Source organism: Bubalus kerabau, chromosome 5 (assembly GCF_029407905.1).
Source record: "Bubalus kerabau isolate K-KA32 ecotype Philippines breed swamp buffalo chromosome 5, PCC_UOA_SB_1v2, whole genome shotgun sequence".
Lineage (NCBI taxonomy): Eukaryota > Metazoa > Chordata > Mammalia > Artiodactyla > Bovidae > Bubalus > Bubalus kerabau.
In genome coordinates, this window is record NC_073628.1 from 106,852,423 (window position 1) to 106,875,388 (window position 22,966).

General features: G+C 46.8%; 1 protein-coding gene across 1 annotated transcript in view; it reads right to left on the minus strand.

Annotated features, from left to right (window-relative positions):
* The window catches only part of FHAD1 (forkhead associated phosphopeptide binding domain 1), a 165,213-nt gene that overhangs the window by 62,734 nt on the left and 79,513 nt on the right, over positions 1-22,966 (minus strand). The window contains exons 9-15 of the mRNA XM_055582628.1: positions 22,001-22,131; positions 19,992-20,081; positions 18,861-18,965; positions 14,667-14,774; positions 10,632-10,715; positions 9,730-9,882; positions 7,549-7,744 (exon numbers count right to left, since the gene is read on the minus strand). Coding sequence (XP_055438603.1) covers positions 7,549-7,744; positions 9,730-9,882; positions 10,632-10,715; positions 14,667-14,774; positions 18,861-18,965; positions 19,992-20,081; positions 22,001-22,131 — 867 coding nt within the window. The remainder of the gene's footprint in view (positions 1-7,548; positions 7,745-9,729; positions 9,883-10,631; positions 10,716-14,666; positions 14,775-18,860; positions 18,966-19,991; positions 20,082-22,000; positions 22,132-22,966) is intronic.

Here is a 22,966-nt window from a genome sequence, read left to right on the forward strand (position 1 = left end):
CATTCATACCCATGGCTTTAATCACCATCCATCCCACACAGTGACCAAGCACCCACCCTGTGGCATGTGTTCTTCTGGGCTTTGGGGCCACATCACTGACATTCATTTCCAGGCTACATATCCAGGGTGACAGCTGCATCCTTGGCACCTCATCTTGGATGTCTCCAGGCAACTCTCACTATCTTCCCCCTCAAATCCGGTCCTCACGTCGCATTCCTTACTGCGGAGTTTGGTGAAGGAACCACATCTGTACTTTTACACAAGCCAGAAGCATGGAGATCTGCAACCCCCTTTCTCTCTGTTGTTTCTCTTGTTGTTGCTGTTTAGTCACTCAGTTGTGTCCAATTCTTTTGCAGCCCTGTGGACTGTAGTCCGCCAGGCTCCTCTGTCCACAGGATTTTCCAGGCAAGAATACTGCAGTGGGTTGCCATTTCCTTCTTCAGGGGATCTTTCCAGCCCAGGGATTGAACCCAGGTCTCTTGCATTGGCAGGTGGATTCTTCACCACTGAGCCACCAGGGAAGCCCCTACTTCTTTTCTAACCATATCTAATTCCATTCATCTCTTAAACACCCCTGGAATCTTCTCTCTTTTTCCATCCCCTTCTCTGCCATAGCAAGGGCCACCATCGTGTCTTATGACAGCCTTCTAGCTGCACTCCAGGGTTCTGTGCTGGCCACCTTCCTGGACAGTTTCCATTCATAGCCGAGATGACTGTGTCCAAATGCAAGCTGGTTCCATCAGTTCCTTACTTAAAACCTATTATGGACTTCTCTCTGCTCCCTGGCCAAAGCAGAGCTTCCTACCAGGGAGCAGCAAGCCCCTGGGCCCCCCACGGTACAGCCCCCCCTGACCTCTCTCATTGTTCCTTCCCTGCCCCACTCCTGCCCCCGTTTTTTAGCCCTTGCTTGTGTTCTCCTTGTTTCCTGTGATACCACCATTCTACTATCTTCACCCAGGATGTCCCCACCCTCCCCTGTTTGGCAAATAACTCCCATGCATCCTGCTGAGGCCCTGCCCTCCCTGTCCAAGTCAGAGTCCTCCATTTCTCCTTCAAAGCAATTGTCCCCATTAAAGTTTTCCATGTGAGTGATTTTTTGGTAACTGCCCATCCTATCCTGTCACAAGATGTGCTGATCTTCTCCTGCAAGAACTCCAACATTAAAACTCACTGCTGAGTAACCATTGACAGGAGAATGTTGGATCCCACCAAAAAAAGATACCTCATGTCCAAGTGCAAAGGAGAAGCCCAGGAAGATGATAGGAGGGGTGAAATCGTGTTTAGAACCAAACCCCATATCCGCCACTTGGAGGGCTCAAACAAAACCTTGTGTGCACCAGGAAATCCCACAGAGACTGAGCCAGACTTGCCTTTGAGTGTTTGAGTGTCTCCTGCAGGGGTATGGGTCAGCAGTGGCCTGCCACAGGGGTAGGGGCTCTGGGTGCAGCAGACCTGGGTATGTCATAAGCCCCATTGGAGGAGGTCACCATTAACCCCACCATAGAGCCACCAGACTTACACAGGACTGGGGAAACAGACTCTTGGAGGGCACACAAAAAATCTTGTGTGCACCAGGACTCAGGAGAAAGGAGCAGTGACTCCACAAGAGACTGACCCAGACTTGCCCGTGAGTTTCCTGGAGTCTCCGGCAGAGGCATGGGTAGGCGGTGACCTGTGGCAGAGTTGGGGGCATTGAGTGCAGCAGTGCATGCACAGGACCTTGCAAGGAGGTGCCATTATCTTCATTACCTCCACCATAGTTTGACCACAGGTCAAACAACAAGGAGGGGACACAGCCCCACCCATCAACAGAAAGTTGGATTAAAGACTTATTGAGCGTGGCCCCGCCCATCAGAACAAGACCCAGTTTCCCACTCAGTCAGTCTCTCCCATCAGGAAACTTCCATAAGCCTCTTATCCTTATCCATCAGGGGGCAGACAGAATGAAAACCACACTCACAAAAAATAATCAAACTGATCACATGGACCACAGCCTTGTCTAACTCATTGAAACTATGAGCCATGCCATGTAGGGCCACCCAAAACAGACAGGTCATGGTGGAGAGTTCTGACAAAACGTGGTCCACTGGAGAAGGGAATGGCAAACCACTTCAGTATTCTTGCCTTGAGAACCCCATGAACAATATGAAAAGGCAAAAAGATAGGACACTGAAAGATGAACTCCTCAGGTCGATAGGTGCCCAATATGCTACTGGAGAAGAGTGGAGAAACAATTCCAGAAAGAATGAAGAGATGGAACCAAAGCAAAAACAACACCCAGTTGTGGATGTGACTGGTGATGGAAGTAAAGTCCGATGCTGTAAAGAACAATATTGCATAGGAACCTGGAATGTCAGGTCGATGAATCAAGGTAAATTAGAAGTGGTCAAACAGGAGACGGCAAGACTGAACATCAACATTTTAGGAATCAGTGAACTAAAATGGATCAGAACGGGTGAATTTAACTCAGATGACTATTGTATCTACTATTGTGGGGAAGAATCCCTTAGAAGAAATGGAGTAGCCCTTTTAGTCAACAAGAGAGTCTGAAATGCAGTTCTTGGGTGCAATCTCAAAAATGACAGAATGATCTCTGTTCATTTCCAAGGCAAACCATTCACTATCATAGTAATCCAAGTCTATGCCATGACCAGTAATGGTGAAGAAGCTGAAATTGAATGGGTTCTATGAAGACCTACAAGATTTTCTAGAACTAACACCCAAAAAAGATGTCCTATTCATTACAGGGGACTGGAATGCAAAAGTAGGAAGTCAAGAGATACCTGGAGCAACAGGCAAATTTGGCCTTGGAGTACAAAATGAAGCAGGGTAAAGGCCAACAGAATTTGGCCAAGAGAACACACTAGTCATACCAAACACCCTCTTCTAACAACACAAGAGAAGACTTTACACATGGAAATCACCAGATGGTCAATAATGAAATCAGATTGATTATATCCTTTGCATCCAAAGATGAAGAAGCTCTATACAATCAGCAAAAACAAGACTGGGAGCTGACTGTGGCTCAGATCATGAAATCCTTGTTGCCAAATTCAAACTTAAATTGAAGAAAGTAGGGAAAACCACTAGACCATTCAGGTATGACCTAAATCAAATCCCTTACGATTATACAGTGGAAGTGAGAAAACAGAGTTAAGGGATTGGATCTGATAGACAAGAGTGCCTGAAGAACTATGGATGGAGGTTCGTCACATTGTACAGAAGGCAGTGGTCAAGACCACCCCCAAGAAAAAGAAATGCAAAAAGGCAAAATGGTTGTATGAGGAGGCCTTACAAACAGTTGAGAAAAGAAGAGGAGTGAAAGGCAAATGAAAAAAGGAAAGATATACCCATCTGAATTCAGAGTTCCAAAGAATAGCACAGAGAGATAAGAAAGTCTTCCTCAGTGATCAATGCAAAGAAATAGAGGAAAACATAGAATGGGAAAGACTAGAGATCTCTTCAAGAAAATTAGAGATATTAAGGGAACATTTCATGCAAAGATGGGGACAATAAAGGACAGAAATGGTATGGGCCTAACAGAAGCAAAAGATATTAAGAAGAGGTGGCAAGAATACACAGAAGAACTATACAAAAAAGATCTTTATGATTCAGATAATCACGATGGTGTGATCACTCACCTAGAGCCAGACATCCTGGAAAGTGAAGTCAATTGGGGCTTAGGAGGCATCACTATGAACAAAGCTAGTGGAGGTGATGGAATTCCAGCAGAGCTATTTCAAATCCTAAAAGATGATGCTATGAAAGTGCTGCACTCAACATGCCAGCAAATTTGGAAAACTCGGCAGTGCCACAGGACTGGTAAAGGTCAGTTTTCAATCCAACCCCAAAGAAGGGCAATGCCAAAGAATGTTCAAACTATGGCACAATTGCACTAATCCCACACGCTAGTAAAGTAACGCTCAAAATTCTCCAAGCCAGGCTTCAACAGTACATGAACCATGAACTTCCAGATATTCAAGCTGGATTTAGAAAAGGCAGAGGAACCAGAGATCAAATTGCCAACATCCGCTGGATCATCAAAAAAGTGAGAGAGTTCCAGAAACACATCTACTTCTGCTTTATTGACTATGCCAAAGCCTTTGACTGTGTGGATCACAATAAACTGGAAAATTCTTCAAGAGATGGGAATACCAGGCCACCTTACCTGCTTCCTGAGAAATCTGAATGGAGGTCAAGAAGCAATAGTTAGAACTGTACATGGAACAACAGACTGGTTCCAAATCGGGAAAGGAGTATGTTAAGGCTGTATATTGTCACCCTACTTATTTAATTTACATGCAGAGTATATCATGTGAAATGCCAGGCTGTATGAAGCTCAAGCTGGAATCAAGATTGCCGGGAGAAATATCAATAACCTCATATATGCAGATGACACCATCCTATGGGAGAAAGTGAAGAGGAACTAAAGAGCCTCTTGATGAAAGTGAATGAGGTGAGTGAAAAAGCTGGCTTAAAATTCAACATTCAGAAAACGAAGATCATGGCATCTGGTCCCATCACTTCATGGCAAATAGATGGGGAAATAATGGAAACAGTGACAAACTTTATTTTCTTGGGCTCCAAAATCACTGCAGATGATGACTGCAACCATGAAATTAAAAGATGCTTGCTCCTTGGAAGAAAAGCTGTGACGAACCTGGACAGCATATTCAAAAGCAGAGACATTATTTTGCCAACAAACGTCCATCCTGTCAAAGCTATGGTTTTTCCAGTAGTCATGTATGGATGTGAGAGTTGGACCATAAAGAAAGCTCAGTGCTGAAGAATTGATGCTTTTGAACTGTGGTGTTGGAGAAGACTCTTGAAAGTCCCTTGGACTGCAAGGAGATCCAACCAGTCCATCCTAAAGGCAATCAGTCCTGAATATTCATTGGAAGGACTGATGCTGAAGATGAAGCTCCAATACTTTGGCCACCTGATGCAAAGAACTGACTCATTTGAAAAGACCCTGATGCTGGGAAAGATTGAACATGGGAGGAGAAGGGGATGACAGAGGATGAGATGGTTGGACGGCATCACCGACTGGATGGACATGAGTTTGAGTAAGCTCTGGGAGTTGGTGATGGACAGGGAAGCCTGGCGTGCTGCAGTCTATGGGGTTGCAAAGAGTTGGACATGACTGAGCAACTGAAATGAAGATCCTATCCTTTCCTGAGACCATAAAATCTACAAGGGCTGGGATAGAGCCTGTTGTCTCAGCAATATTTTATTATGAAAGAGTTCATATTCACAGTAAAAAAGGAGGAGTTTTATAGCCAAGATCTAGATTCTACCTGTTTTTGGCCCCATTATATCTCTGCCTGGCATGGGGCCTGGTATCTAGCAGACCTGTAATAAATCTTTGCTGAGTGAAAGTGGTTTATATCTTTCCACATCTTAGATGATAAGATAAGGTGAACAATATTTATGTCAGCATCATTTCTGTGTGTGAAAAATTGGAAACAACTTAAATGCCCAAGATAGAGAATTGGCTAAATAAATTATGGTACATCCTACATAGTGGGATTCCTCATCATCAGTGACAGCAATGATGTGTGTATTGACAAGGAAGGGTGTTCCTGATGTACTGTTAGGAACAAAACTAAAGAAAACTGGGTATGACATTATTTTTTTGGTAAAGTTAATAAATCAATAAACATTTACAGGTAGAACGTATTCTATGATAGGTACTATTTTTAAATACTTTAGATATATTAATGCATTTTAATCCTCACAAGAATCCTATGGAGTGAGTACACCCTATTATCCCCATTTTACAGATAAGGAAACTGAGGCACAGAGAGGGGAATAACTTGCCTAGACTCACGTAGCTCTTTCCATGGGAAAATGCCTTGGAAGTTACACAAAGAATATGACAGACAGTGTTGACAATATCAAATACTGGCAAGGATGTGAGGCAACAGGAACTCTCACTCATTGTTGGTGGGAATGCAAAATACAGTCACTTTGGAAGAGAGCTTTGTGGTTTCATTAAAAACTAAATGTACTCTAACCACATGATCCAGCAACTACAACCTTGGTATTTCCTCAAAGGAGTTGAAAACACGCCCACACACAAACCTGCACGTGGATGTTTATGGCAGCTTTATTCATAATTGCCCAAACTTGGAAACAACCAGGATGTCCTTCAGTAGGTGAATGCATAATGGAACATTGCTCAGTGCTTAGTCACTCAGTCAACCTCTTGGCTGCAGCCTGCCAGGCTCTTCTGTCTATGGAATTTTCCAGGTAAGAACATTGGAGTGGAGTGGGTTGCCATTTCCTATCCAGGGGATCTTTCTGACCCTCGGATGAAACCCTTGATTCCTGCGTCTCCTGCATTGGCAGAAGGGTTCTTTACCACTGCGCTACTTGGGAAGCAATGGAATATTATTTGGCACTAAAAAAAGAGCTGTCAAGCCATGAAAAAACTTAGAGGAAACTTAAATGCATATTACTAAGTAAAAGAAACTAATCTGAAAGGTTGTATGATCCCAACTATATGATATTTTAGAAAAGGCAAAAAACCATGGTGACAATAAAAAAGATCTGTGGTTGCCAGGGACTGGAGGTCGGGGAGGAAGCACAGAGGATTTTCAGGGCAATGAGACTATTCCGTATGATATTATAATGGTAGCTACATGTTATCACACATTTGTCCAAGCCCAAATCCATAGAATGTACAACAAGAGTAAACCCTACACAACACTGCAGATCAACTACACTCCAGTAAAATTAAAATTAAAAGGAGTGAACCCCAAAGTAAACCTGATCACTTCCCTGATAGCTCAGTTAGTTAAGAATCCACTTGCAACGCAGGAGACCCTGGTTCGATTCCTGGGTGGGGAAGATCCGTTGGAGAAGGAATAGGCTACCCACTCTAGTATTCTTGGGTTTCCCTTGTGGCTCATCTGGTAAAGAATCCTCCACCCCAACAATGTGGGAGACCTAGGTTCAATCCCTGGGTTGGGAAGATCCCCTGGAGAAGGGAAAGGCTACCCACTCCAGTATGCTGGCCTCATGGGTTCACAGAGTCGGTCATGACTGAGCAACTCTGACTTTTCTTTCCAATGTAAACCAGGGGCTTTGAGTGATTATGATGTGTCCATGTAGATTCATCAGCTGCAACAGTTGTACTTCTCTGGTGCTGATGTTGATAACTGGGGGGCTGGGCATGAGTGGCGATGGAGGGTACCTCGGAAATCTCCATATCATCCTCTCAATTTTGCTGTGAAACCAAAACTGCTCTAAAAACAGTGTATTTTTATATGTATGTGGTAACTTCTAAGAGAGAAGATTTGGCATAATTTTGCTTCTTCCTATTGCCTCTGTCACATCTCGTTTTTCTCCAGCAGTCATGTCTCACTTGTGTATACTCTTTTCCTGGAACATCACTTCTCAAGTGGTGAAACGAAGTTAAGTCTGGAGAAAGGAACGCTTGGCCGCACACCCAACAAGAAGCCTCCCTCAACAGATGTCCCGTCGTGATCAGATTTGACGCGACATTTCAGTCATGCAACTACAGGAGAAGAGGGCTGCCGTTACCTTTGTTGGAGCTGGAGAACTGGATGCCCACGTCTTGGAGGAGGTGCTCGGTCTCCTCCAGCCAGGACAGCGACAGGCGCAGGATGTCCAGTGACACCCTCTGGAGCCCCGAGACAGGTGGGCTCACCTGCAGGTGCTGCAGGAAGCTGACCTCCTTCCTCAGGTCGTTGCTGCAGCACGACATCTTCATGCAAGCCTGGAAAGAGATGAGGTCGTGAGGAGCCAGGGCACCATTGCCAGAAATAGCACCCGGCCGCCGTGACCTGCAGAGAGCGGTGTTCTTGATGAGTTCTTGAAGCAGGAAGTGCCCTGGGATGGCCCACTTCTAGCTGCCTTTTAGGGTGGGCGGACGAGGGGGCAGCTTTTATTTTGTGTGCACTTTAATTGGGACTTTCGATGGTCAAAGAGACCCCATGTTTACAGACTTAGAGAATGAATTAATGGCTGCTGGGCACTGCTATATTTAAAATGGATAACCAACAAGTATCTACTGTATAGCACATGGAACTCTCTCAAAGTTATGTGGCAGCCTGGATGGGAGGGGAGTCTGGGGGCGAATGGATGCGTGTATATGGATGTCTGAGTCCCTTCACTGTTCACCTGAAACTACCACAACACGGTGTGTTAATTGGCTATGAGAGTGAAAGTCGCTCAGTCGTGTCTGACTTTTTGCGACCCCAAGGACTATACAGTCCATGGAATTCTCCAGGCCAGAATACTGGAGTGGGTAGCCTTTCCCTTCTCCAGTGGATTATCCCAACCCAGGGATTGAACCCAGGTCTCCCACATTCCAGGCGGATTCTTTACGAGCTGAGCCACAAGGGAAGCCCAAGATATAGTCCGCTATGCTGCTAAGTCGCTTCAGTCATGTCCGACTCTGTGCGACCCCATAGACAGCAGCCCACGAGGCTCCACTGTCCCTGGGATTCTCCAGGCAAGAACACTGGAGTGGGTTGCCATTTCCTTCTCCAGTGCATGAAAGAGAAAAGTGAAAGTGAAGTTGCTCAGTTGTGTCCGACCCTCAGCGACCCCATGGACTGCAGCCTTCCAGGCTCCTCCATCCATGGGATTTTCCAGGCAAGAGTACTAGAGTGGGGTGCCATTGCCTTCTCCTATACCCCAGTATAAAATAAAAAGCAAAAAAAGGGACTTCCCTGGTGGTCCAGTGGTGAAGACTCCGTGTTCCCAGTACAGTGGGCTCGGGTTTGATCCTTGGCCAGGGAACTAGATCCCACGTGCCACAACTAAAAAATCCCATATGCAGCAATGAAGATTGAAGGTCCCACATGCTGCAAATAATCTCTGGTACAGCCAATAAACAAAATAAAAAAAAAAAAAAAACAGAACAGAAAAAGGAAGAGATCCCTTGTTTAGGTACAGGCAATTCCAAAGCCAAACTGCCAAGGACAATTTGGCTGAAACAAGAACCAAATTTGGCTACAAAATTCCTGCTGAGATCAACACATAAGCTGGTCAGAAAGTCCGATTTCCTGACTTGAAAAAGTGCTGACAAGCCAACATTCACACAGACTCCCCAAATAGCAGCTGCTTATTTCCAGAGAAAGCAGAAGCAGCTGCCTGCTCTGATAAAGCTGGTTCTCTGGGTGGGGGCTGGGAGGTGGGGGGTGGTGGTCGGTCAGAACCAGTCTTGTCTCCTCCAGAGTCAAAGGCGACTAGGGTAAGAGCAGCCTTTCCATTGCTGGGACAAAAAAGAAAAATGAAAATAAAGAGCAGGATGTTTTCTTGGTTTCTCTGGAAATAACCTAGGGCTATTTTGAGGGCAAGAGGAGAAGGGGGCAACAGAGGATGAGATGGTTGGATGGCATCACTGACTTAACAGACATGAGTTTGAACAAACTTCAGCAGACGGTGAAGGACAGCGAAGTCTGGCGTGCTGCAGTCCACGGGGTCGCAAAGAGTCAGACACAACTGAGTGACTGAACAACAACAACATTTCTTCCCCTGAGGTCCAGGGGCCTCCCAAAGGGGAGTGTCGGGCAGCTTTTTCTTGGCCACACCAAGTTCACCTGGGAGGCAGTTTTTGAGGTCCTTTGTTTTCTACCTCAAACAGATATCTCCAGCAAGAGAGAAGGTGGGCAGAAAAGCGGAGCCGGACGATTTCCTGAACAAGGAGCACAACGTGAGCCACGGGGGGCATGGGTGAGAAGCGGAGGAGGGCACCTGGCAACTGTCTAAGGCCTTCTTCAGCTTCTCAACGCTGTCTGTGATCTCCTCCTGTTGGCAGAGGCCAAGCTGGGTCTCCTTCTGCAGGGTCCACTTTTTGTGCTGAAAGTTGATGTTGTCCTCAGTGACCTGGGTGATCTTCTCTATTAACTAATGGGGGAAAAAAAAAAAAGACTGACATCGCAGGGTGGCTCTGGCGGGAGGGGCCCTGGGTTGGGGGAAGGCATGGGCTTGAGCTCCCATCTCCGCAGGGTTGGGGAGGGAGGTCCTGGCATGTTTGGGTGATGGCTCTGGAGGGAATGTCGGCTCTGTCACCAACCAGGGCATGTTCCCCAGGATCAGAGATGATTTTTAAGAGCCAAAGGCTTGTCATGTGGCCCCGTGTGTGTTCTAGATTCTTCGGAACTCTGAGAGTGATTCATCACGCTGAGCCTGATGCTGTGGGGCCTGAAAGAGAAGGCTAGGCTATCTGAGAGCAGTCCATGGTGTGAATTTTTCACCCGCATGCCAACACAGGGTTGGAGGAGACAAACAGAATAACAAGTCAGTCCTTACGCCAGAGGCACAGCCTCGCTGCCGGCTGCCCTCTTCAGGAGGAACGAGCCAGGACGCCTGCTCTATGGAGAGGCTCTTTCCTCGTGGGACTAACGGAGGTGGACCATGCAGGCCTGGAGACCAGACACAAGCCTGGGTGGTTCCATTTGATTTTCACAGAAACACTTCAAGGAGTTTCACTGGCTTTTACTCCAAAAGCCAGGAAATCCCGGAATATCAAAACAAATCTTCATGGTGTAGCAACAGTGTGAAAAATATGCGCCACCAACAAAAAACAGAAACATATGCTCCCAGTGTCTGGAGTCCTGGGTCCCCGAGGAAGAAAGTGGGGAAGAGGGACGAACCTGCTGATCAGAGACGGGCTTGTCCTGGAACGGCTTCGTTCGTCCGTAGGTGGCCTTGATGACCTGACTTCTGAAATGCTCCAGCTGCAGCACAAAGAAAGGGAAGGTGATGGAATGAGTGGTGCAGCTGCAGCCGCAAGGCTTCAGGAGGCACTTCCACTGCTGGGTCTGGGAGAAATCGGTTAGAAGGCTCTGCACACCATTAATGGTCACTATGGTTGGGGCTTCCTAGGTGGTCCTAGTGGTAAAGAATCCGCCTGCCAATGCAGGAGCCACAAGAGATGTGGGTATAACTCCTGGGTCCGGAAGATCCCTTGGAGTAGGAAATGGCAACCCAATCTAGTATTCTTGCCTGAAAAATTGCATGGATGGGGGAGCCTGCAGGCTACACTCCATGGGGTTGCAAAGAGTTGGTCACGACCAAGTGACTAAGCACGCAGGCAAACGGATTATTAACACCTTCACCTCTCACCGGAAGGGGCAATGCCCACACAAGAGAGGGGGACAGTAGGTTTTAACGACTTTTCAGGCATGCCCGCCTAACCCAGCCGATGTGCGTGTGCAGCTCACATACGTCTCAGGCCCTCAGAAGAGCCACTCACTGCCAATTATCCAGTGGGAAGTCTGGGGCCGGGAGCGCTCTTCCGTAATTGGTACGCTGGCACCAGGCTGTGAGATAAATATTGAGGCTGTCAGCCCGAGTAAACTGTGTAATCAGCCAGGGTGCCCGGGGAGAGAAGGATGAGCAGCCTGCTGCCATTTTGTGCCTTAGGTCTTGTGTCCTGAAGATGACGCCTGCTGTATTCCCCTCAGGGTCCCCGGAGCCTGGCACCCAGCAGGCACTCAATAAGTGTTCATCGAATGCCTGTAACAGAAACAACTGACTTGGCAGGTGTTCAGAGTCCTCGCCTTCAGTTCGGCCAGCTTTTATTGACTATCTCCCTGCTTCTGGTGTCTTCAGATTACAGTTGATGAAAGAATATAGTTACATTAGAATCAGGGCTTCTAGAATGACAAGTTCAAGGTGTTCCAGGTTCATGAGAGACCTGAGAGGCAAACAAGCCCAACCCTCTCTGGAAGTTTACCAACATGATGGCCCTTGGCTTGGGTTTTTGGCTCACAGGCAAAAATGTGGTCACGAAAGACTCTAAAATAGAGCCTGAAGGACCGTAACAGCTGGGGAATCAATGTGAATGTCAATGGGTCCCAAGACACAGGAGTTTGCTGCACACCAGGAAGTTCTGAAAAGCCAAGGAGAGGAATTATGACTCTCCTTTAAGACAGCTCTGCAGCCAGCTTGCCGGGAGCCAGCTGGGTGATCTGAGGGATTCTGGGCCGTCTGTTGGTTTCATGACCAAGGGGAGGGTCCTAACTTGCCCGAGGAAGAGGTTATGTAGGCAGGGCCCCATGGGTGATGGCCCGCATCACCACCAGAGGCACCCTATGGGACTGCTCTGAGTGGAGGGACAGGTCCTGCTGGACAACAGGAGTCAGTTCTGGAGTCACTTGCCTGGGGAAGGGCATGACCTCAGGCAGGGAGCTGGCTGTGGACAAGAGGGTGATGTGGGAAGGCCAGGGCAGCACAGAGAGGCCTCATCCTTACTCTCTCAAGTCCTGGAGGAATCTCTGTGTCTCTAAGGGTCTTCCTGAATGAGCTCTGGCTGGAGGCATGACCAGGCTCCTGGCAAGTGGCACAGACCATACTCTCAAGGTGGGTGTGTGCTGGGGGTGCAGAGCGCTGGCAGGGGCAGGGGTAGGCCAGGTGCACCAAGGGAAGCCCAGAGCGGTGGGCTCTCTCCCTTGCTAAGGGTCAGTGCCCTGCAGGAGAGGGGACACTGGGGGTGATGGTGTGGATGTTTGTTGAAGAGGCTTTAATACCTGCCAAGAGGCACAATCATCATCATTTAACCTGTGGGTGCTTCTGGAGTTCAGCGTAGGGGACAGTGCCCAGTCATACTGCTGGTTCAGGCTTGGATGCCACCACATGGAAGGGCTTCGGGAGCTGGGCTGGGTGGGCTGGAGTGCTCCTTTAAGGACTGTGGTTCTTAACCTTTCTGGGTAGTTTACAGACCCTTCTGAGAATCCAATGAGTGACGAGGTGGACTCATCCGCCCAGAAGAAGAAAAGCACAAACATACATACATGCAAAATGTTCTTGTCCTCCTGGAGCCATGGTTGCCAGGAGAGGGGTGACTTGTGGAGGGGTCCAAGGTGGGCTGCCCTGGGTGGGCCACCTTCCACAGGGGCAGTGCCCCATCCTGGGATCTCGTCTGCCCTCCCTTAGTTTTTTTTGAGGCCTTGTTTGCATGTTCTGGCCATCATGTCTGCGCCACGTGTAAGAGGAAGGGCTGCTGGGCCATCTTGGGTCAGACCCTGGGAGATGGCACCCCCAGACCTGCTGAGTCAGAGCCTGCTCCCCACCTTGCCAATCTCCATTTGCATGAGCTGTGATAATCTGGGTTCTATTATTAATTCTACTATACAGTTCAGTTCAGTCACTCAGTCGTGTCCGGCTCTTTGCAACCTCATGGACTGCAGCAGGCTTCCCTGTCCATCACCAACTCCCGGAGCTTACTCAAACTCATGTCCATCCAGTCGGTGATGCCATCCAACCATCTCATCCTCTGTTGTCCCCTTCTCCTCCTGCCTTCAATCTTTCTCAGCATCAGGGCCTTTTCCAATGGCCAGTTCTTTGCATCAAGTGGCCAAAGTATTGGAGTTTCAGTGTCAGCATCAGTACTTCCAATGAATATTCAGGACTGATTTCCTTTAGGATGGACTGGTTGGATCTCCTTGCAGTCCAAGGGACTCTCAAGAGTCTTCTCCAACACCATAGTTCAAAAGCATCAATTCTCTGGTGCTCAGCTTTCTTTATAGTCCAACTCTCACATCCATACATGGCTACTGGAAAAACCACAACTTTGACTAGACAGACCTTTGTTGGTAAAGTAATGTCTCTGCTTTTTAATATGCTATCTAGGTTGGTCATAGCTTTTCTTCCAAGGAGTAAGTGTCTTTTAATTTCATGGCTGCAGTCACCATCTGCAGTGATTTTGGAGGCCCCCAAAATAAAGCCTCTTACTGTTTCCATTGTTTTCCTATCTATTTGCCATGAAGCGATGGGACCAGATGCCATGATCTTCGTTTTCTGAATGTTGAGTTTTAAGCCAACTTTTTCACTTTCATCTCTTTAGTTCTTCTTTGCTTTCTGCCATAAGGGTGGTGTTAATGTGCATATCTGAGGTTATTGATATTTCTCCTGGCAGTCTTGATTCCCGCTTGTGCTTCATCCAGCCCAGCATTTTACATGATGTACTCTGCATAAGTTAAATATAAGTTAAATAAGCAGGGTGACAGTATACAGCCTTGGAGTACTCCTTTTCCGATTTGGAACCAGTCTGTTGTTCCCTGTCCAGTTCTAACTGTTGCTTCTTGACCTGCATATTATTAATACTTCATTAAGAAAAGTGGCGGGACTTCCCTAGTGGTTCAGGGGTTAAGACTCTGCGCTTCCACTGCAGGGGGCACGGGTTTGATCACTGGTTGGGAAACTAAGATTCTGCAAGCCACGTGGCTTGGCCAAACAAAACAGAACAAAACAAAAACAAACAGAAAAGTGGCATCCCCTGTGGATACTGACTAGAGCGTCTGGAGACCCAGAGGAAGAAAGATCACTGGCTGTACATGTCAAGACAAAAAAAATGTGAAGGAGAAAGTGCTAGAAACACCACTGAGGTTGAAAGGCTCAAACCCTCCCTAAAAGGGACCCGCACGGCTGGTTCACCGGGGTGGGCCTTGACCTGGGACTGGCTGCTTGGTCAGGGTCTCAGGTGATGGCAAACACCAGTGTGGGCAGCTTCCCAGCAGGAAAAGCCTTTTTAGCGACATCCACTGGGACTCGGGAGCCCTGTCCCCAGGGATAAGTGGGTGAAATTAAACCAGGCCATCCTCCTTCTCACTCATCCCCGCCGGCCTCTTGGGCGCAGGGCTCCGTGGAGAGCAGTGGGCCATGAAGGGGCTTGGCAGCACGCCTACCTGACCTACTGCCCTTTCCAAATTGGCTTTAATGAGGTTTTCTCTGTTCCCCATTTCTTGCAGCTGAAGCAATTTCCTTCTGGAATCCTCCTGAAGCTTCTCTTCAACCTGAAAGGATGATGAAAGCATGGGCTTGCTGCTAATGTGATCATCACGCCCTCTGGGGGAACTCTTCTGGGTGGGGTGGTGCTAATGGCAGTGGGGGAGTCCTTGAGGGGTAGGGACAGCTGTGGCCCCGTGGCAGGGGTCATGGGATACACAGGGTGGAGATAAACTCACAGGGAGATACCCCTTAAGAGAAGGAGCTGAGCTCTGCACCCTGGGCTCGACTATGTCCTATCACAGACTCCAATCCCAGCTCGGTCCCTAGCAAGATGTGTGACCCTGGGAAAGTGATTTCACTGCTCTGTGACTTAGTGTTCTCATCTGTCAAATGGGGATGATGGTACCTGTACTGCAGCACAGAGTTATTGTGGGAATTTAAAATATTTGGAATAGTGCTTACAGGTCTGTGAGTGTGGTAAATATTGGTGTGACCTATAAAAGGTGGGTGGGGAATTTCCTGGTGGTCCAGTGGCTAAGTCTCCTTGCTCTCAATGGAGGGCACCCAGGTTTGATCCCTGGTCAGGGACCTAGATCCCACATGCCGCAACGAAGATAGAGGATCCCACGTGCAGCAATTAAGATCTTGTGCAACCAAATAAATAAATATATTTTTTAAAAGGTGAATGGGAATATCTGCCATGCAGCCTCCTTCTAAGACTCCACGAAAGGTCCTTGGTCAGTGTTATTACTGGGTTTTATCATCATAACTATTTGTCATCACCACTTTGAGCACACCCACTGGTGGAAACTTCTCTAGAGGCTTGCTCAGAAACGTCTATTAAGAATCGCAGCCTGCAAAAGAAAGCGTTTGAAGTGCAGAAGCTTGCTTGTCTAATCCTCCCTTGCTTGGGTAACGGGGCAAGCTGAGGTGAGCCTGGGAGTGCTCGATGCTACCATCTGCTGGCAAGTGTGGGCCTTGCAGCTGCTCCTTTCAGGGACACACCTAGTCATTTCAGGGACATACCTACTGAGCCCAGGGCTCTGGCACCAACAGGAAACCAGGCAAATGCTCATAAATAAATGGAAAGACTTTGTGCTGAAACAAATCCCATGGGCCGTGTTGATTAGGGATCTTACAAGGGGGATCACAGAGATGTAATAAAAGACCCAGAAGAGCTCTTTGGAGCTTTCCTCTGAGTAGAGTATACAGAGGTAGAGCGACTACCCAGCTCTGGTACCTTGGAAAAGCCACCTCTCTGGGGCCTTAGTTTCCTTCCAGATCTAAACATGCTCTGACTTGTATTTCAGTGGCATTTCCATACACCACAGAAGCCAAGTCCAACCCTGGACTCTGCCCTTATCTGTGTTCTCCACGAACAGCCCCCCATTCCCACTCCTGAGCCTCAGGCAACTTCAGGGGCTGCCCTGCTCCCTCCGTCACGCCTGGTGCTCTCCACGCCTGTCCTCCACCCCTCTCAGGTGACATGCTGGGCTGTGGCAGCTGGCCTCCTCGCCTCAAGTTTAGCGCCTTGCGGTACTGTGAGGGTTAGCCAGCTGTAGGGCAGCTCTGACCTACAGAACTTTCCACAACGATACAGATGCTCTGACTCTGTATCATCTAATACAGCAGCCAGAAACCACATCTGGTGATCCAGCGCTCGAAACACGGGCTGGTGTGATCGAGGAAATGAATTTCAAAGTGTATTTAATTTTGATTAATATCAGTGTGAACAGTTGCACGTGGCTGTTGGCTACACAGTAGTGATTGGAGTCAGACCAACCTGGAGTCAGCCAAAACTATGCGACCGGGCTAGTTACACTGCTAGTTAACACGCGGTCTTGACTTTCTCATCTGTAAAATGGGGAGGGTGCTCTCTAGGTCATGGCGCTGTTGTGAAGAGGGAAGAGATGAAATGTTTGGTGGTGATGCCCAGCGTGAGAAAGTGCACCTACCGTTTTCACCATTAGTGGCTGCGAATGTCACATGCTGGTTCTCTGTTCCGAGGCCCTGGTAGCGCCCCGCTGCCTGTGTGCAATAGAGCCTGAGGGCCAGAACTAGCACAAAACACCAAGCCAGGGATTCAAGAAGCCCTGATGAGCTCTGAACAAGGCAAAGAAAAATGAATCTGCACCTAGATAAATCATGATAAGACTGCTGGAAATCCAGGGAAAAGGAAATCTTAAAAGCAGCCAGAGAAAAAGACAGATTTTGCAAAGGTACATCAATAAGGCTTACAGATGACTTCTAAATAGAAATAACAGGAGCCAAAAGACAGCAGTGACATACCTAATGCTGTTTCTAAGGTGCTGAAAGAAAAGAACTGCCATTGTAGAATTCAATAGGCAGTCAAATGTGTTTTAAGAATGAAGGTTAAATATCATTTCAAGATAGACACACAGACACATCTGAGACTGTCATCAACAGAGCTACAGTGAAGGAAAACACTAAAGGGTATTCTTCAGAGACAAGAAAAATGAATGCAGATGGATGATCAGAGAGGCAGAAAAGACAAGCAACAGTAAGAGTAACGTGTGCATATGATCCTCACTATATAAAAATGCCAATAATATCTTTAGGGGCTTTATTAATAACTATAGAGAGGAGTTTAGAAAATGACAGCAATGACTGACAAATCTGGAGGGGTTAAGTGCAGTCAGGGTGTTCTAAATTCACTACATTGTCAAGGAGAAGGGCATAATTATCAACTAATACTACATCTTGGTAAGTTAAGAATGTACATTGTAAGTACTTCTGTGGTGGTCCAGTGGCTAAGACTCTGCGCTCCCAATGCCAAGGGCCCGGGTTCAATTCCTGGTCAGGGAACTAGATTCCACATGCCACAAATGGAGAGTTTGCATGCTGCAACTGAAGGTCGAACGTGCCACAGTGACGATCTGCAACTAAAACCCAGCACAGCCAAAGAAATACGTTTATTAATTAAAAAAGAATGCACGTTGTAATCTTTAGGATGACCACTAAGAGAGCAATGGAAGCGTGAAAAACTTAATTAATGTGAGATCTTTGCAAGTCAAGGATAAAATGCTATTGTCTTACTATGGTTAAAAGGATAGTAAAAAAGTGAAATGTTTCCAAGCTAATAGACAGGGAAGGTGGAATGACAGAAAACCATCAACTCAAAAGGAGGCAAGAAAGGAGAGAAAAAGCAATATAGTTACAGAGAGTACAACTGGCACTGGGCAAGAGAGTAGATTTAAATCCCAGTGTATGAGTGATTAGATAACATAAATGGACTGAAAGCAAAAGACTGTCAAACTGGGTTTTGTAAAAATGATATGCTATTTGGAAGCTATATGTCTAAAACTTAAAAATTGACAGAGAGGACTTCCCTGGTGGTCCAGTGGTTAAGAATCCATTTGCCAAAGCAGAGGACACAGGCTTGATCCCTGGTCCTGGGACAGTCCACATGCCACGGGGCAACTAAGCCCATGAGCCACAACTGCTGAGCCCTTGCAGCCCAAAGCCCACGCTCCACACAAGAAGCCACTGAAATGAGAAGCCGGTGCACCGCGACTAGAGAGCAGTCCCTGCTCACCATATCTAGAGGAAGCCTGTGTGCAGTAATGAAAACCCAGCACAGCCAAAAAGAAACAAATAAATAAAATTTTAAAAAATTAACAGAGAAAGTATGAAAAAAATATGCTATGGAAACTCTAACCAACAGCAAGCCAGTGATGGTGCTACACGACAAAGATGATGTTAAGGGGAAAACACTACTAGAGATGAAAAGAGACACTAAAAAAAAAAGGGACATTTTATGATGATCAAAAGTCTTGTTCTACTGGAAGTATTAGAATTCTAAATTTATATGCACATAGTAATACAACCTCACAATATATAAAGCAAAATTTGTCAATATTAAAAGAAGAAACACAAATCTACAATCACGATGATTAAAAAAAAAAACCAAACGTTCCCAATGACTGATAGAACACAAAGACACACACACACACAAATCAATAAGAGTATTTAAGTTGGAACAACATCATTGACACGCTTGATTTAATGGATCAATTCTTTCCTGGGTAATTTCATGACTGAAGGCAGTGGGTCGTGGTTACACAGGGGAACTTTGGAGTCTGGCAGACCCAGCCTGGAGCAGTTGCCAAGACGACCCATCCCTGCCATACCTTGCTCTTTTCCCGAAGTGTCTTAGAGATCAGGCTCTGCTCCGTACTGCTCCTCTTCAACTCCTCCCTGAGCTTTCTCACTTCTTTCTCCATGCCGTGGATTTGCTAAGAAAGTTTCAACAGCAGGGAAGTCAACTTTGTAACTCACCTCACCCAGTTCGTTAAGGTGGAAACCTAGTCTGAGATCAGGTTAATTCTTTCCCTTGGGAGATGCTTCTACATCTTTAAAGCAAAGTAGGGTTTCTTTCAACAAATGCATTGAAAGTGCAGGGTGAGGGAAAATTTGAGTTTCTTTTGAAGATCAGCATGCATTCTGGATTAAACAGTACAAGGGACACATTCACTCATTAGATTCTCCTTCCTTGGAATATATTTTGAGTTCAGTCTAAATAGGAGTTATTTGGAAGACACCATGGGCAGAGTTTGGAAGAAAAGAACAACGAGCTTTTTCTTTTTGTTCCCATTTGAGACAGAGAATAGCAGTGCCCCTGAGAGAAGAAAATGGCCTCGACAGATGGAAAATACATGCTTAGTGATGTTCTTGAGGACTCGACTGGCGCGGAGGGTGAACATTCACATTTAGTGCTCATCTTTTCATTGTACTAATTTTTATATTCACCTTCCATACAAAGCCAATGATACGTCTGCGTTTTATTTTGTTTTTATGAACTGATGTAAAACCGAATGCATCAATATTTAAGTAACAATACTTAAGGAGGCGTTTCATGTTAATAACAGAGCCCATGGCTGTGATAAAACTTGAGACAGTAGATCATGAAAGTTTGGGCATCACAAGTCCAGGGGTAGGCACTATGGTGAATTTCTAGCAGCATCTAGTGGTCACCTGGCCACCTTCTGTCCCAGTCTCCAGCCCAACTCTAGCCCAGCTCCAGGGGCTGATGAGGGGCCTAGAGCCAACTGTCCATGAAATCCTAGGACAGTATGTTTTCCAGGGTTTTCTACCCATCTCTTTGAGGCAAGCAAATCAAAGAATTACGTTAATTACATTAAGAAACACCCGTAAAGCCCCAGAGTTTGTACTAGCTAAGGGGCCAAGGAACCCCTCCAAAGCCCTGAAGGTCAAAGTCTAGGCTTTCCATGGACACCCAGGGGTGAGCAGGTTCAACGCACGGTTTTGTAGAGTTTTAGTTCTTTCTCTTGGGCCTCCATGTTCTCCTTCTGGGCATCTTCCTTCTTTAACTCTTCTTTCAGCACTGAGCACTGGGGAGAAAAATAACCTGGTCACGTGGGCTTGACTGGGGGCCCTAAGTCCCTTTGTGCGTGCCCAAGACTGTCTTCTGCTGTTTAACTCCATCACACCCTGCATCATGAGAGGCCAGACCGTCTGTGTGACGGAAGCACGGGGATCCTGTGGCTGTTCCTGGTTCACCCCTCTTGTGAGTTCTGACAAATAAAGTGTCTTAGTTGTCCTTCAAAAGCCAGCCAACTGCACCACAGGGAGAGTCCAGACTTGCAGAGGCTGGGTACTTAGTGGAGGAATTGAGCCGCTTTCACTCAGTGAGCATCGAGAGTGATGAGGGAGGGCCAGTGAGTTTGGGTGGATCTTAGTGCTTTTGTGCAGGTTCCATCTCAAAGACACGACTGCCCTGTTGGTCACAAAGCGGTAAACAGAGCTGCCTTTTCCGAGGGCATTTTGGCAACAGACATTAAGAGCATAAGGATGGATGTGCCTTCTTTCGACCCAGAAATTCCCACTTTAGATATGTACCCTAAGGACAATGATTAGAGAAATCAGTGAATTGTAGCTTCAAGGATGTTCTCCATAGAACTGTCAGTAACAATGGAAAAAAAAAACAAGTGTTGTTTATAACAGGAGATCACTTTATAACACTGTGTACATCCAGGAGAAAGTGTGTGGCTTTTAAGACCAATGATAAAGCATTGATTTATTAGCATGGGGAAGTCATTGTGTTTATGATTTAAAAAAATATGCATAGTGTAAATTCACTGTAAAATAACTGACTGTTTGATTTCTAGGTAATATATAGAAACAAGACTGGAAGAACCTAGAGGAAAAGTGACCTCACTCCAAGGTCAATAAGGAAGGGGAAAAGGGGACATAAGCAAATAGATGCATGTGGGAGGTGGAAGAGCCAAGCAGGGGCTGTCTTTGCATATTCCTTCTACTAAGCACCAGCTCTGCAACCCATCCCGTCCCCAACACACACACACACACACACACACACACACACACACAGTCCTCTCGCCTAAAACAGTGAGTGCACATGCCTAGGAGGGCACTCTGCTTGGCAGAAACAAAGGCAGAGGCATTGCCCAGGCAGCTGACTGAGGCAGAGGCAGAGGAGCACTGCTAAAACCAGGCTCCCGTGTCTTGGAAAACGATTTTGTCATTCCCATTTCGCAGATAGGGAAATAAAGGCCAAATAAGTTACAGTAAGAGAAAGCTCTGGGATTGGACCCAGGTCTGTCGGACTCCAAAGCTCGTGCCTTTTGCTGGTTCCATATTCGGTGTAGTACTACGCACCAGTATCGTGCCTTTTCCTTGGAACCTCAGGATGTTTCCACCCCACACCCGTGCAGCCCTGGCTAATCCATCAGACAGCTGCTGGGAATCTCTGAGTTACGACCTGAGATGAAAGCTATGAGGTTTTACCTTGACTGGCAGAAACAGATGCATTATACAAATACTGAGAAATCTTATCCTATAGAGTCAGGATTCTAAAGTTGGCATGGAAGGCAAGATTTGCAAATAAAGTTCCATTTAAAAAACTCTTCACTTGCCTACCAAGTCTAGGGAAGAAATGAGAGTTTGTGTGTTTGCATCTGGATCTTCAAACGTTCTGATTTGAAGGCAGTTATGAGAACCAGTGGTGCTGGGACCGTGATGGAGCCCTGTGGGTTGTCCTTGCTCACAGAGAGATTTTATTCTGTTTTACATTAAGCTGTGCAGTAGCAATATATGCTAATAAGTGTGTTTGTTCCTGGGGTTTATTTATCATAGGGGTTAAAAAATGTTTGCTGCATTTGAAAATATATCATGCTATTCTGAGCCACATACTGTACTTTAAAAGCTGCCGAGAAGTTGACTTCTCTGCAGACATGTGACTGCACCGTGTCTGCTTTTCGAAGCTACACTTTGATGATGACCCGACACTCACTCTGGAGTTGAGGGCTTCAAGCTGGTGATCCTTTTCCTTGTTCTCACTTTTTAGTTGATTCACCTCCTGTTTTAGTTGTTGAACTTGCTCATCCTTTGCTAACATATCCTTTTGCAAAGATGACACCATCTCTGCAAAACAAAAACTCACAGGTCAAAAGGGCAGGAAGGATTCCTGGCATCACCACGGCTGTTAGCCAAGTTTCGGACAAGAACCTCCAAGCCCAGGGCCAGCATTCCTAGAACTGCGGAGGTTGTTGCCAAGAATCCCAGAGCAAGAACGGGAATGAGACCAGAGACCATGGAACATGGTTTGAGGCGTCAGGGAGAATGAGGGGCAGTCAGCGAGCACCAGTGGGAGGAGAAGCCTTTGGGGGCCCCTGGTGGGCACAGGCTTGGCAGAACCAAGAGGAAAGGCCATGCCCAGGGCTTGGGAAACAAAGGCCCAGCACAGGTGAAGTCCAGGAATTCTTCTCCAGAGCCCAGGAGACAGACTTGTGGCAGAGCGGACTGCTGGGCACTCTTGGTGGGGCGACTAGCTTGAGTTTGGCCCTGTCCTAACCCCTTATTAGCTTGGCAGTCTTGGACAAGTTATTTCACCTCCCACTTCATGTCTTGCACAGAGTTATTGAAAGGGTCAAGTGAGATGGTCTGTCCTAAGAACATAAAGTGACTAACTTATATTTGTTGTTGTTCAGTCACTAAATCGTGTCTGACTCTTTGCGACCCCATGGACTGCAGCATGCCAGGCTTCTCTGACCTCCACCATCTCCTGGAGATTGCTCAAACTCATGTCCACTGAGTCAGTGATGCCAACCAACCATCTCATCCTCTGTCACCCCCCTATATGGCACTCACTATGTTTCACGACAGCCAGTTTCCAGCATGGCCCCCATGATCCCTGCCTCCTGGAATTCATGCTCTTGTGTGGCCCCTCCTACCCTGAATAGGGCTGACATGGGTAGCC